The sequence below is a fragment of the Barbus barbus genome, assembly GCF_936440315.1.
Source record: "Barbus barbus genome assembly, chromosome: 38".
NCBI lineage: Eukaryota > Metazoa > Chordata > Actinopteri > Cypriniformes > Cyprinidae > Barbus > Barbus barbus.
This window is the reverse complement of record NC_136716.1, coordinates 27,861,317-27,873,965: the sequence shown is the minus strand read 5'-3', so window position 1 is coordinate 27,873,965 and position 12,649 is coordinate 27,861,317. Positions and strand designations below refer to the sequence as shown.

The following is a 12,649-nucleotide window of genomic DNA, read 5'->3' as shown; positions in this document are numbered from 1 at the left end:
TTATTTTTGCACCGCGGAACGTTTCTCACTGGATGAGTTTCGGCGGACCGATTATACTGGAGCACCTACTAGCGTTCAGAATTCCAAGAACGGAAAGAATGGACTTGCGTTCTCGTGGAGACCGGTCTTGCCAAGCTTCCTTGGAAGAACGAACTCGGAAGGACACGAGAACACAGAACGCACACTTATGAGAACTGAGATGTACTGCGTTCCTGCTTAACTGGCCGCATAGTCTCAGCATAAGAAACGGCCAATGAACAATAAATATTACAAAATGTCATAACTTATTAAAACATTTCATACTATTATAGATATTACTTTCATATAATTGTATTGTTTTATTTTACAGCGTTATATGTTTTACTGTTAAGATTCATTTTAATATGCCAATAAAAATGCAGACTTTCTCCGGGTCTTATAACTTTATTAAAATTAACCAAAACAAAACGATAAATATTTACTTTCAACTTGAAGAGCCGTTAAGTATTTGTGAGAGCGACTTTAAAGCTTACAGGCTTCCGTACACCGGCCACCCACAGCGTTTTCTGGGATTTCTAAAGGCTGATTCTCTCAAGTCTGCACTCGATGCATCCTCAGTTTCAAGAACATATTCTTGAAACTGCTTTCATGCATCCTCTGTACTTGCGTTCTTGAGAATTGGAACTGAACTTTGACGGTTAATGATGACGTAGAACGAGAACACAAGGACGCAAGATCGCTGAAGAACGCATATTGAGAAACAGCCAAAAACAAACCACAGTGAACATGGACAAAGAAGCTGATGAGACCGCTTTGGTTGGCCCTGTGGATGGGAAATTTAAAAATCCATATAAAAAAACTTACTTCTCACTGTTCTCAGGTCAAATATTTATATGCGATTAAAATGCGATTAATTTCGATTAATTAATTACAAAGCCTCTAATTATTTAGATTAATTTTTTAAATCGAGTCCCGGTCCTAATATTTATATATGTTATTTAATTAATATAATACTTGATTGTTTTTGTGAAAACTGTAAATCATGCTTTTTACAGTCATTTTATTTATTCATTTTATTTTTGTGCAGGTCTTAAATAAGGTCTTTAAAAGTCTTGAAATTAAGCTTAAATATCTTGCATATACCCCTGCCTGGCAAAAACCATCAATTGTTTTTTAGAATTGTCCGGACCTCGGCTGGTGGAGAGGGTTCATTACTGGACCTCAAGCCATTTTAGTTGAAGACCCCTGCTTTAGCAGATTAACCGATAATTGATGCCAATTTGCTTTCAGTATGACTGAATTTGTCATCGTGTCAGTGGTCAGAACTGTCAGATGAAGAGTTTTAATGTAGACTGATGAGAGAATGAGAGACTGATTGAACGACAGGGTCCGAATATCCCATGATGATGTGCGATGGAATGAGGCTCTCTGTTAGGTTATAAATGTTTGTATTGATTGTATTGTATTGGTCTGAAGATGCACTGTGATGAATTACATTCAGAAAGTTTATAATGTGTCATTCATTATCAGGGCTGTTTATCAGCGAGCTCATCTGTGAGCTTAATGATCAGCTGAACACAAACCACTTTTGATGATGATCTGTGTGTCTTTCATAGTAATGACATCATGGAGGAAGAGGAAGACGACACCATTCACATGGGAAATGCCATCATGACCTTCTACGCCGCTCTGATCGATCTGTTGGGCCGCTGCGCTCCAGAGATGCACGTGAGTGTGTTAGGGCTGTCAAAACGGCTGAAAAACTCAATTAGAATTTTATACTTAATTATTATAAATATTTGAATTGAAAAGACATCATTTCAGTTAGGGGTAAAAAAAAGCTTTCGGTTTCTCTCCTGAGGCCAGAAGAGGGCGCTTTGTGCAAAATATTACTAATGCACGATTCTTCAAAGCAATAAAATAACACACTATCTGTGAAAAAAGTGCATAATGTTTATAAACCATATATAATTAAGTTGCTTAAACAATTAGAAACATAACAGCATCATGTACGTATAGTTTAATAGAAAGGACTGAAAACCAATCACAAAGAGTACTTTTTCAATGTAAAACCATGAGATGCAGTGGGATGGGAAAACCAGCATAAAGTCTGGAGACATGTTTATTAAAAGTTGAACTTGTATTAATTTCCCATGCTTTCTACACATGCGGATCTCTTGTGCGAGACACGAGTGCAACGCTGATAGATGTCACTCTAGAAAATGTGATAAATATGTGTTCTGTGTGAACGGCTTGGTTTCAGTTTCACCGTAAACAAGATCTTCTCCGCATCGATGTTCTCTTTTTCTGTAATATTCTGAATGAACCGCATAGCAGCGCCGCATCTAGTGGCTTCACCTGGATAAGCTATGAAAAACATTCAAATGCAACAACACTCACATCTTCATCACATCTAGTGTGCCACTGATAAATCTTCCTGATGCACACCTAAAATTAGAATGTGGATTTCTATTTTAAATTAGAGTGTTTAAATTTTAGCCCTAGAGTGTGTGAATGTTTTCGCTGTAAATCGTCTTCACTGTTAATATGTACGTACATAAGGCTTTATGTCGATCACGTTCCTCTCGTGATGTGATCTGTGTTCTGGTGATTCTCCTCCGTCAGCTGATCCATGCCGGGAAGGGAGAGGCCATCCGTATCCGAGCCATCCTGCGCTCACTCATTCCCATTGAGGATCTGGTGGGAGTGATCAGCATCCCGTTCCTGATGCCCACGCTGGCCAAAGGTCTGATCGCTCTCACTACAGCACTCACAGGAGGAGAAACATCTGGGTTCATCTTGTGCTGCACCTGCGTTTGTTGTTGACGTTGTGTAAAAACAATGAATTACATTCACAGTAATGCACAGTGGCAAAACATGTAGACTGATATACAGGATAACCAGATTTGTGTTCTAAAGTCATATCAGGTCAGTTTTATTTGTGTAGCAATTTCCACTATACACATCAAAGCAGCTTTATTTGACCCTCTAACTCTAGCACTCTCTATTCTAATTCTATTTTATCAGTTTGTTTTCTTTTTTTTTTGAACATGACCCTTTAAGACTTGCACTCTATTTGTTTTCTAACTGCTTGTTTTCTATTAAAAAAACAACAAACAAACAAAAAGATCTCTAACTCTAGCTTTTTCTATTTTGTCTATTTGTTTTCCTTATATAGAAATATCTGTTATATATTATATAATAAATAAAAAACCTAGCTACGTGTTCTGCGTTAGGCTGAGTCTTATAGCACTTCCATATCTTTGCTCTTTTGTTGGTTTTGATTGCTTCCATTGTTCTCATTTGTAAGTCGCTTTGGATAAAAACTAAATGACTTAATGTAATGAAAAATCATGATGTTAATATTTGTAATATCTTCATGCCGTATACTCACATTGATCAGATTAGTGCTGGACAATAATGGAGTTACTTTTTGCGACGATATAAAGAATCAAGGTGCAATTTGCTATATAGTGTACTATATATTTTTGTGTGTTCAGACGGTTCTGTGATCGAGCCGGACATGTCAGCGGGATTCTGTCCTGATCACAAAGCGGCCATGGTTCTGTTCCTGGACCGGGTTTACGGCATCGAGGACCAGAACTTCCTCCTGCAGCTGCTGGAAGTGGGCTTTCTTCCTGACCTCAGAGCCGCCGCCTCATTGGACACAGTGAGTCACATGACACCTCAGTGCTTGTGTGTTATCATGCCGATCTTTGACCTCTCCCCTTGTCCTGTGTGACCTTTGACCTCCAGGTGGCTCTGAGCGCGACAGACATGGCGTTGGCTCTGAACCGGTACCTGTGCACGGCGGTGCTGCCGCTGCTCACTAAATGCGCTCCTCTGTTCGCCGGGACGGAGCCGTTCGCGTCGCTCATCGACTCTCTGCTGCACACCGTCTACAGACTGTCCAAAGGCAGCTGTCTCACCAAAGCGCAGAGAGACGCCATCGAGGAGTGTCTGCTGGCCATGTGCGGGTGAGGACTCCTTAGTGTCAGCCAGTGTTGGGTGTAACTAGTTACTGTAATTTAATGACTATTCCCTTGAAAAGTAAAGTAAGGGATTACTCTTATTTTTCTGTAATTTAATTTCAGTTACTTCTTATGTAATTGAACATAACACCGTGTATAGACTGTAGAACATTTATAGTGGATTTAACATCAACATTTAAAGTCTGACCTTAAAATGCATGCTTTTTATGTTCCCTTCTCACTTTAAATACTTTGGTGAGTTAATAAGAATATTGGTAACACTTTAGTGTCCAATTCTCACTATTAACTAGTTGGTTATGAGCATGAATATTACTGGGATATTGGCTGTTTATTATTACTTAAAAAGCACATATTAATGTCTTATTCTGCAAGACCTTATTCTAAATCCTTAAGCCCGGTACACACCAAGCCGACGCAGACAAATTAGTGGGTCCAAAGTTGCCCTGACACACGACACCTGACGCCAAGTAGCACGTCCGTTCTGCGCCTTTCTAGTGCACTGGTTCGCCAGCTGAACAGCCAATCAGAATGATCAGATGGCCCGACTGACTGACGAGCCGACGGCGAGGAATAGGGGTGTGCGATATTGAAAAAAAAGGATATCTCGATATATTTTTTTCTTTTTTTGATAACGATAATTAGACGATATTTAACAGAGTGTGTTATTGTGCTGATATCTGACTACCGTGGACAGCTGCAGTTTTTGATATTCTTCATATTCTATGTGGTCAGTTCACATCAGTGATTAATTAATTTAAGTTTAAATCGATTTTTACCGTTAATAAGATATTTTTTCTAAAAAAGTGTACATCTTTTGAGTCAAATTGTTACATTTAACCAGTCAATTAAGATAATACACATTTAGGCTTTTACCAAACAAATGAAACCAGTCTCATCAAAATGAATCTTTGCAGAAGTCGCATCTAAAGTGTCATTTAGATGTATTTACACACTATTTAATGCAGCTCAGAGGGACATGGAGTGCTTTAACCAGTTAGAAATGAATAATTGTTTGACATTTTAAACATAAAACATTGAATGTTAGATCCACTTACATTTCACTGCTGGTTATACTCTGTATAATTGTGTATGTGACAAATAAAAAAATCTTGAATCTTGAATACTGATATTTAAAATAATTTTAAAAATGAAAAGAGACTTTAAATGTGAAATTAAAACCACCAGTAGGTGGCAGAAAGTCGCTGTTAATAAGTGAGTCATTGCAACTGAACCGAATCATTTCAACGATTGATTCATTCAGGAACAAAACATGTTGCTCAGAGACACAAAACAGTGCTGTAGCTGTTTGGAATAATTTTTTGTCTGCGAAATTCAGCAAAAACAGGCAATATGGTGTCTAAAGCATAAATCTCTTAATATTAACTTATTGTTAATGAACTGTTACAATATCACATTTGTAATCATGCTTATTTTTGAAGAAAAATCGGTATGAAACGTAAATATATACATTTTCTGCCCCGTATCTTGAATTTTGCAATCATTCTTAATGCATTTGAAGACTGAATCTTGCAGTGAAAGAACACACTGTAAATGCGCACGTGCACTGTTTAACCCGCTTCATCACCATGCAAGCGTGCACTTCTTAGGTGTTTTGTTTGGTTTTTGCAAAATATTCAATATTGTCAAATTGCACATCGTTAAAACAACAATTACGATATTATCGCAGACGATAAATATCGCACACCCCTACCGACGAACAAAAAACTGACCGTCGGCTTGGTGTGTTCCGATGGCGCTCTACTCTAGTTTTTATCCACACACTCAAATACTCATTGTGTGTTCGGCTGAATCTGTAATCTCACCTCGGCTCAGAATGCTTTTATGCCGTCAGATTAATGTAAACACAGCCCACTGTGAACTCCCTTGTAATTCACTTCAACCTTTTTGAATTTTATGAATGATTATTTTAGGTTCAAGTGTGTAAGGATTTGGAAACGATCAGAGTACGGCTGTTTCTGAAGCATGCAGCACCATCTGCTGTTCAATATTGTCCTATCCTAACAAATCATACATCAATGGAAAGCCTAATTATTCAGCTTTCAGATGATGCATAAATCTCAATTTCAAAGAAAAGTACCCTTATGACTGGTTTTGTGCTCCAGGGTCACATTTATACTCATCATGCACAAGAAATGTATGCAAATGAGTGCATGTTTAATAAAATGCCCCATTTGCATATTTAAACATAACATTTCAGAAAACTTCAAGCAGTAGCTGTCTCAGGCATGTTTCATGTGACTCCGTGTGTTATACGTGTGTTTTGCAGTAAACTGCGTCCCTCGATGATGCAGCATCTGCTGAGGCGTCTGGTGTTTGACGTTCCTGTGCTCAACGAACACACGAAGATGCCTCTGAAGGTGAGACGCTTCTGATCTCTCATTCACATCAGGAATCATGTGCTGTAGTAACTGGTGGGCGTGTCCTCCTGCAGCTCCTGACCAATCACTACGAGCGCTGCTGGAAGTACTACTGTCTGTCCGGAGGATGGGGCAGCTTCGGTGCTGCGTCGGACGAGGAGCTGCATCTGTCCGGAAAGCTCTTCTGGGGAATCTTTGATGCTCTGTCCAGAAAGGTACAGCAGATCCTGAGCCGATGCGTCACTCTGTAAGTGAAGTTCATTGTCTGCTGTATCTGAGGTGTGTGTGTGTGTTTGCAGAAATATGAGGTGGAGTTGTTCAAGCTGGCGCTGCCTTGTCTGAGCGCGGTGGGTGGAGCTTTACCTCCTGATTACATGGAGTCAAACTACATGGCCATGATGGAGAAACAGTCGTCCATGGACGCCGAGGGAAACTTCAACCCACAGCCCGCCGACACCAGCAGGTCAGACTCTAGCTCTTCTGCTGGAGGAAGACCTCTATCCTTTTCCTCTGAAGCCTTTACCTCCAAACATGAGTGTTTAAGGTCCTTGCGCACGGCTTCTGAAATTTTCGTATGCCTTTTTTGTCTTTTTTTTTTTTGTATTTGTCATCCTTTCCTATCAAAATGCTTGCTGCGGATGTGAAAACGCAGAAAATCAAACCTGATCCAAATTTTTTATGACGGATGAACGTTTCGGAGACAGTGTGTAAATATGATTGATACAACGTGAGGTCATATTTATTTTTTAACGTGCGAAAATGTGGGACTCCGTGTGCAATGGCCTTTACAGTTGATGAAGCCGGTTGGAGATTAGGGCTGCTCGATTATGTAAAAAATCATAATCATGATTATTTTGGTCAATATTTTATTAACGATTATTTAACACGATTATGAGTGGGCCAGATGACCAATGAGTGATTTATTTAAAGATGTAATATATATATATCAAATATATATTTTCTGTAAATAAGGTATCACATCTACATTTTAGAGACCACAATTATTTATTTCACAATTTTCAAAACCACAGCAGAGTACTAGGGTAACTAATATTAGTAAAAAACAAACAAACAAAAAGCCCTTGAAATTATTGAAAATAATTAAACTGTCAGTAATTTAAAAAAAGCAAAGGACAAATACAATCGAATAAAAAGATACAAATGAAGCAAATTATTCTGCAAGCCTCAATTAGGCCTATTCTGTTAACAGCCTCCTACAGACATTAATAATCAAAAACAGCATAGTCTTCACTGTAAGAATTCAACTTTCTGTTTCTTATTAAAGCTACAGACGTCCTTCAGTCAAGAGCAGTGTGTGATTTTGAATTTGTCTTTTGTTGTTTGATTTTTGCGACTGAAAACTACTGCGTGCGACTATGAAAACATATTTAGGAGCACCTGTGCGACTGACCAGATTTTGCGCTGAGGGAGCTTTAAAGGTTTCTAACGTAGTACTTGCGTGTTTTTGCAGCGTTGATTAATGCATCACAGACATATTCTCTCATTATAACAAAACAAGTGTAGACAGTGTAAATAAGAGATTCATTGTGCAGTGTAAGGAGCTTCGGTGATTATAATGGAGTTTTGTGAGATTGCGATGAACTAAGATGAGTGACAGCTTTTAATGATTAAGGGAGTTTGCAAATGTGATATTGATTTAATACAACAGTTCATTAAACAAGAAGTTAATATTAAATGACTTATATTGTCTGACTACAACACTATTGCCTTATTTTGCTCTATTTCATCAACTAAACTAGTTTCAAACAAAGCCCCAGCCAAGCCGCAGCGCATCTCCATTCAAACACAGCGGTGTTTCGTTTATGAATGAACTGCGTTTTAAATTAATCTAGTGAGTCAATGATTCAATTAGCCATTCATAAAGACAGTCACATACTTCATTCCTGAATGAATCAGCATTCCAACGAATCAATTAAATGAATGATTCAGTGATAAAATCAGTGACACCGCCACCTATCGGCAGGTTTAGTTTGATTTTTAAAGTATCTTTTCTGTTGTTTAAATCATTTAATATTTCTACATTCAAAACTGTATATTTAAAACATTAACCTCAACATGAATTTATGAATTTAATTGCACTTATGCAACCTCTGAGCCACACTAAACATCTGAAAATACACCTACAAGCCACGTGTTCTTCTGTGCCACCTCTGTAGTAAATTTATTCCTTAAATACTGATTTCATTTGATTGGTATCTTATTCTACTTCTTATTCTACTTGTTTTTATTCTGTTGTTTTAATTAGAAATTATAAAAAGCTTATAAATATATTTTTTTGAATTTGACATAAAAGATAACATACTTTTAATAAAGTTATAAAAATGCCATTACAAAGGTATAAATAAAATTCCCTGTAAATCACTTTAAGGAGTCAAATATCACCTCGTAATGGGAAGGTTCATTTTTGATCAGAATTTTTGATTATTGATTTGAAGGTGCTCCTAAATTTTTGACCGTGCTCCTAAATATTAAAAAAAAAAATCCTAAAAAGTAAAGTAAGCGAAGAGCCCTGATAGCACACGTTCACTTTAAGAGCCGCACAGATCCAATTCACTGTCACAAACGTATTTTCATTCTCAACTTTACATTCATTTATTACATAACCCATGAGGGCTTATGAGAATAATCACTACGCATTTTTGCGTGTATTTGACCGTTTAGGCACGTACCTTGAGCTAAAAGATGACTTTTATGTCTGTGTTCGGTTCTGAGTGCACACACAGAAATACACAGAGGAACAGCGCAAGTTCTCTTTCGCGCTTTTAAGAACATGAATAAATCTAATCAACTTGAATAAATCAAGCACATCCCATTTTGCAAGTCACGTTACATGATTTTTCTGATTTGCATGTGAAATTGGGTTTTGTTTGTGTTTCTGCAGTGTTGTTGTTCCTGAGAAGCTCGATCATTTCATCAATAAATATGCAGAATACTCCCATGAGAAATGGTCCATGGAGAAGGTCAGAGCTGCTTTCATTTCATTATCAAAGTGACTGAATCTTATTTGTATTTTTGGCTGTATTTTGTCCTCCTCTCTTAGTAAATCTGATGTTTGGAGTAAATAACCAGATAAACACTGGTAAAAGTCTATAGACTGTAGCTTGGTGGTTTTTAACACATCATTATTGTGCCATACTGTGGATTAAATGAGCTGAATCAATGATCAAACGAGATCTATAATGTTCCTCTCTCTTATAAGTAGCATTGAATTTGATTCATTCATTCAGACTCAACTGAATCAGTGCAGATTGATTCGTAAATTCATTTTGAGCCATCACACAATAGACCGTTTCTAGACTTTTGTCTTATTTAACTGGTAACACTTTACATTAAGGTTTCATTAGTTGACATTAGTTAAACTAGTGAACATGAACAAACAATAAACACTTGTTCATTTTAGTTAATGTTGATTTAGATATTTATTAATATACATTTAAAATCAAATGTTGTATCTGTTAACATTAGTTATGGCACTTTGAACTAATGTGAACAAACAATGAACAGTTGTATTTGCATTAACTAACATTAACAAAGATTAATAAAGGCTGTAAAGAACATATTGCTATTATAACTAATGCTAATGTATGGGACCTTATTATAAAGTGTTACAATTCAATTTACTCTAAAGAAAATTGTGTTTATCATTGTTTATTTCAGGTATTTGAAATAAGGAGCTTCTGTTTTATTAAGAGTGTTAAATGCAAATCTTTTCTCAAATTTAATGCGGTTATTTTGTCAGTGTTTTTGTGCCAGTGTTGTTGAAAATTATATGTCATGCTGTCTTTTTGTGAGTAAGTACTTTATCAGATACGTTGATGTTAAACTGGTAAGTTGCATCCTGGCAGAGCACAGTTTCATGTCTTCTTGTTAGAATTGCGTTCATTGATGTGTTGATCTGTGTGTCTGTAGTTTGCCGCCGGCTGGGTTTATGGAGAGCAGATGTGTGAATCATCTAAAGTTCATCCGCTGCTCAAGCCCTACAAATGTCTGTCTGAGAAGGTACAGAAACTGTTCAGTGATTACACTCAGAACGATGAGTAGATTTCCCAGCATGCCTCTGTGTTTCAGGATAAGGAGGTGTACCGCTGGCCAATCAGAGAGAGTCTGAAGACGATGCTGTCATGGGGCTGGAGCATCGAGCGGATGAGAGACAGCGACGCGTCTACGCTACACAACCGCACGCGCCGGATCTCTCTGTCTAGTCAGGTCAGAATCAGCCGTATTTACCGTATGAGTGAGTGATGATGTCATCACCACCTGCATAAAAGAAAGAGAATCGCGTGACCTTTGACCTCTCGTGTCTCCTGCAGCGCTCCATAGAGGGGGCTCATGGTTTCAGCCCACGGCCCGTCGACATGAGCAATGTGACGCTGTCCAGAGACCTGCATGTGAGCGACCCGCTTCTCAAATCAACAACACTACTCTAACACTTCCAGTTTTACTGTTTAAGACACGGTGTGTTTGTGTGCTTCAGGCGATGGCGGAGCTGCTGGCTGAGAACTATCACAACATTTGGGCTCAGAAGAAAAAACTGGAGCTGGAATCCAAAGGTCTGTTCACAAGCTGCACATAAAATTCATGTTACATACTACAGTATAAAAATACAGTACAGAAGTGGGATAGTAGGTGCTTCTGAACATATAAACCTGAGCGCAGCCATTAGATGGCACTGCAGGGCTGCATATTAGTGTGTGTCTGGCGCTGCTTTCTAACGCATGTGTGTGTGTGTGTGTGTGTGTGTGTGTGTCAGGAGGAGGAAGTCATCCATTGCTGGTTCCTTACGACACTTTAACTGCCAAAGAGAAATCCAAAGACCGAGAGAAAGCACAAGACATCCTCAAGTTCTTTCAGATCAACGGATACAGCGTCTCAAGGTGATCCTGTGTGTGTGTGTGTGTGTGTGTGTGTGTTGCTCTCACATTTATCTGTAGACATGGTTTACATCTTACTTATAATTATTCATGAATAAATATTCAAAGAATTATTTCACAAAACATCAAAAGTTTAGGGTCCGTAAGTTTTTTAAAGGGATAGTCTGTCATTATTTACTCACCCTCATGTTGTTCCAAACCCCAAATCTTCAGAACACAAATTAAGATATTTTTATGAAATCCGAGAGCTCTCTGACCCAAAAATATCTAAATTTGTGTTTTGAAGATGAACGAACGGGTTTGGAACAACATGAGGATGAGTTTAATTAATGACAGAACTTTAATTTTTGGGTGAACTATCCCTTTAATGTTTTTGAAAGAGTCTCTTCTGCTCACCAAGGCTGCATTTATTTGATCAAAACTACTGTAAAAATTATGAAATATTATTACAATTTAAAACAGCTGTTTTCTATGTGAATATCTATTAAACTGTATTTTATTTCTGTGATCTGCAGCTGTATTTTCAGCATCATTACTCCAGTCTTCAGTGTCACATGATCTTCAGAAATCATAATAATATACTGATTTACTGCTCAACAAACATTTCTGATTATTATCAATGTTGAAAACAGTTGTGCTGCACAATATTTTTATGGAAACTGTGATACATTTAATTTTTCAGGATTCACAGATGAATAGAAAGTTCAAAAGAACAGCATTTATTTGAAATATTATAAATGTCTTTACGGTCGCTTTTTTATAAATTTAATGCATCTTTGATTAATAAAAGTATCAATGTAAATTTCCAAACAGTAGTGTAATTATCCCCCCCAAAATTTGTTTAATTAATTAATTAAATATTGAGCATGAAAACTTTTTTTTTTCCCTGCACTCAACTGTTGTGGGTTGACTTTTAATCTGCTCTGGAGCACAAACAAACCCTTTCTATGAGCTCCACACATTCATTCAGCTCTGTGGGTCTCCTGTCCAGTGTTTATGAAACACTTTGGCTAATTTGGTTTTCCCTCAGAATCAGCACAGACTGATGTGACGTGTGTGTTTGTGATGTGAGCAGGGCTATGAAAGAACAGGATCTGGACGCTCCGTCCATAGAGAAACGCTTCGCCTACACGTTTCTGCAGCAGCTGATCACGTATGTGGATGAAGCTCACGCACATATGCTGGAGTACGGTGAGACGCTCGCTTTAGTGCCTGTATCCATCTCAGAAGTACTGATCATCATCGTCATCAGCTTCTTGTCTTTATTTCAGATGCTGGAATTCGACCGAAAGGAGAGAAAATCCCCCACGAGCAGCAGGTCAAGTTCTTCGGGAAGGTCTGATTCATCTGACAGATTCACTTCATGTCAGTCAGTTGTTAAATACAGACACTGATAGCATTATTATTG

The 12,649-nt window shown here is 37.8% G+C and overlaps 1 protein-coding gene across 1 annotated transcript in view; it reads left to right on the top strand.

Annotated features, from left to right (window-relative positions):
- The window catches only part of LOC306857586 (ryanodine receptor 2-like), a 161,165-nt gene that overhangs the window by 92,380 nt on the left and 56,136 nt on the right, over nucleotides 1–12,649 (top strand). Inside the window, exons 45-59 of the mRNA XM_079397593.1 lie at nucleotides 1,596–1,707; nucleotides 2,605–2,725; nucleotides 3,480–3,649; nucleotides 3,736–3,956; nucleotides 6,259–6,349; nucleotides 6,424–6,564; nucleotides 6,649–6,812; nucleotides 9,252–9,330; nucleotides 10,280–10,369; nucleotides 10,439–10,576; nucleotides 10,681–10,758; nucleotides 10,845–10,920; nucleotides 11,121–11,244; nucleotides 12,317–12,432; nucleotides 12,513–12,577. Of these exons, the coding sequence (XP_079253719.1) occupies nucleotides 1,596–1,707; nucleotides 2,605–2,725; nucleotides 3,480–3,649; nucleotides 3,736–3,956; nucleotides 6,259–6,349; nucleotides 6,424–6,564; nucleotides 6,649–6,812; nucleotides 9,252–9,330; nucleotides 10,280–10,369; nucleotides 10,439–10,576; nucleotides 10,681–10,758; nucleotides 10,845–10,920; nucleotides 11,121–11,244; nucleotides 12,317–12,432; nucleotides 12,513–12,577 (1,786 nt within the window). The remainder of the gene's footprint in view (nucleotides 1–1,595; nucleotides 1,708–2,604; nucleotides 2,726–3,479; nucleotides 3,650–3,735; nucleotides 3,957–6,258; nucleotides 6,350–6,423; nucleotides 6,565–6,648; nucleotides 6,813–9,251; nucleotides 9,331–10,279; nucleotides 10,370–10,438; nucleotides 10,577–10,680; nucleotides 10,759–10,844; nucleotides 10,921–11,120; nucleotides 11,245–12,316; nucleotides 12,433–12,512; nucleotides 12,578–12,649) is intronic.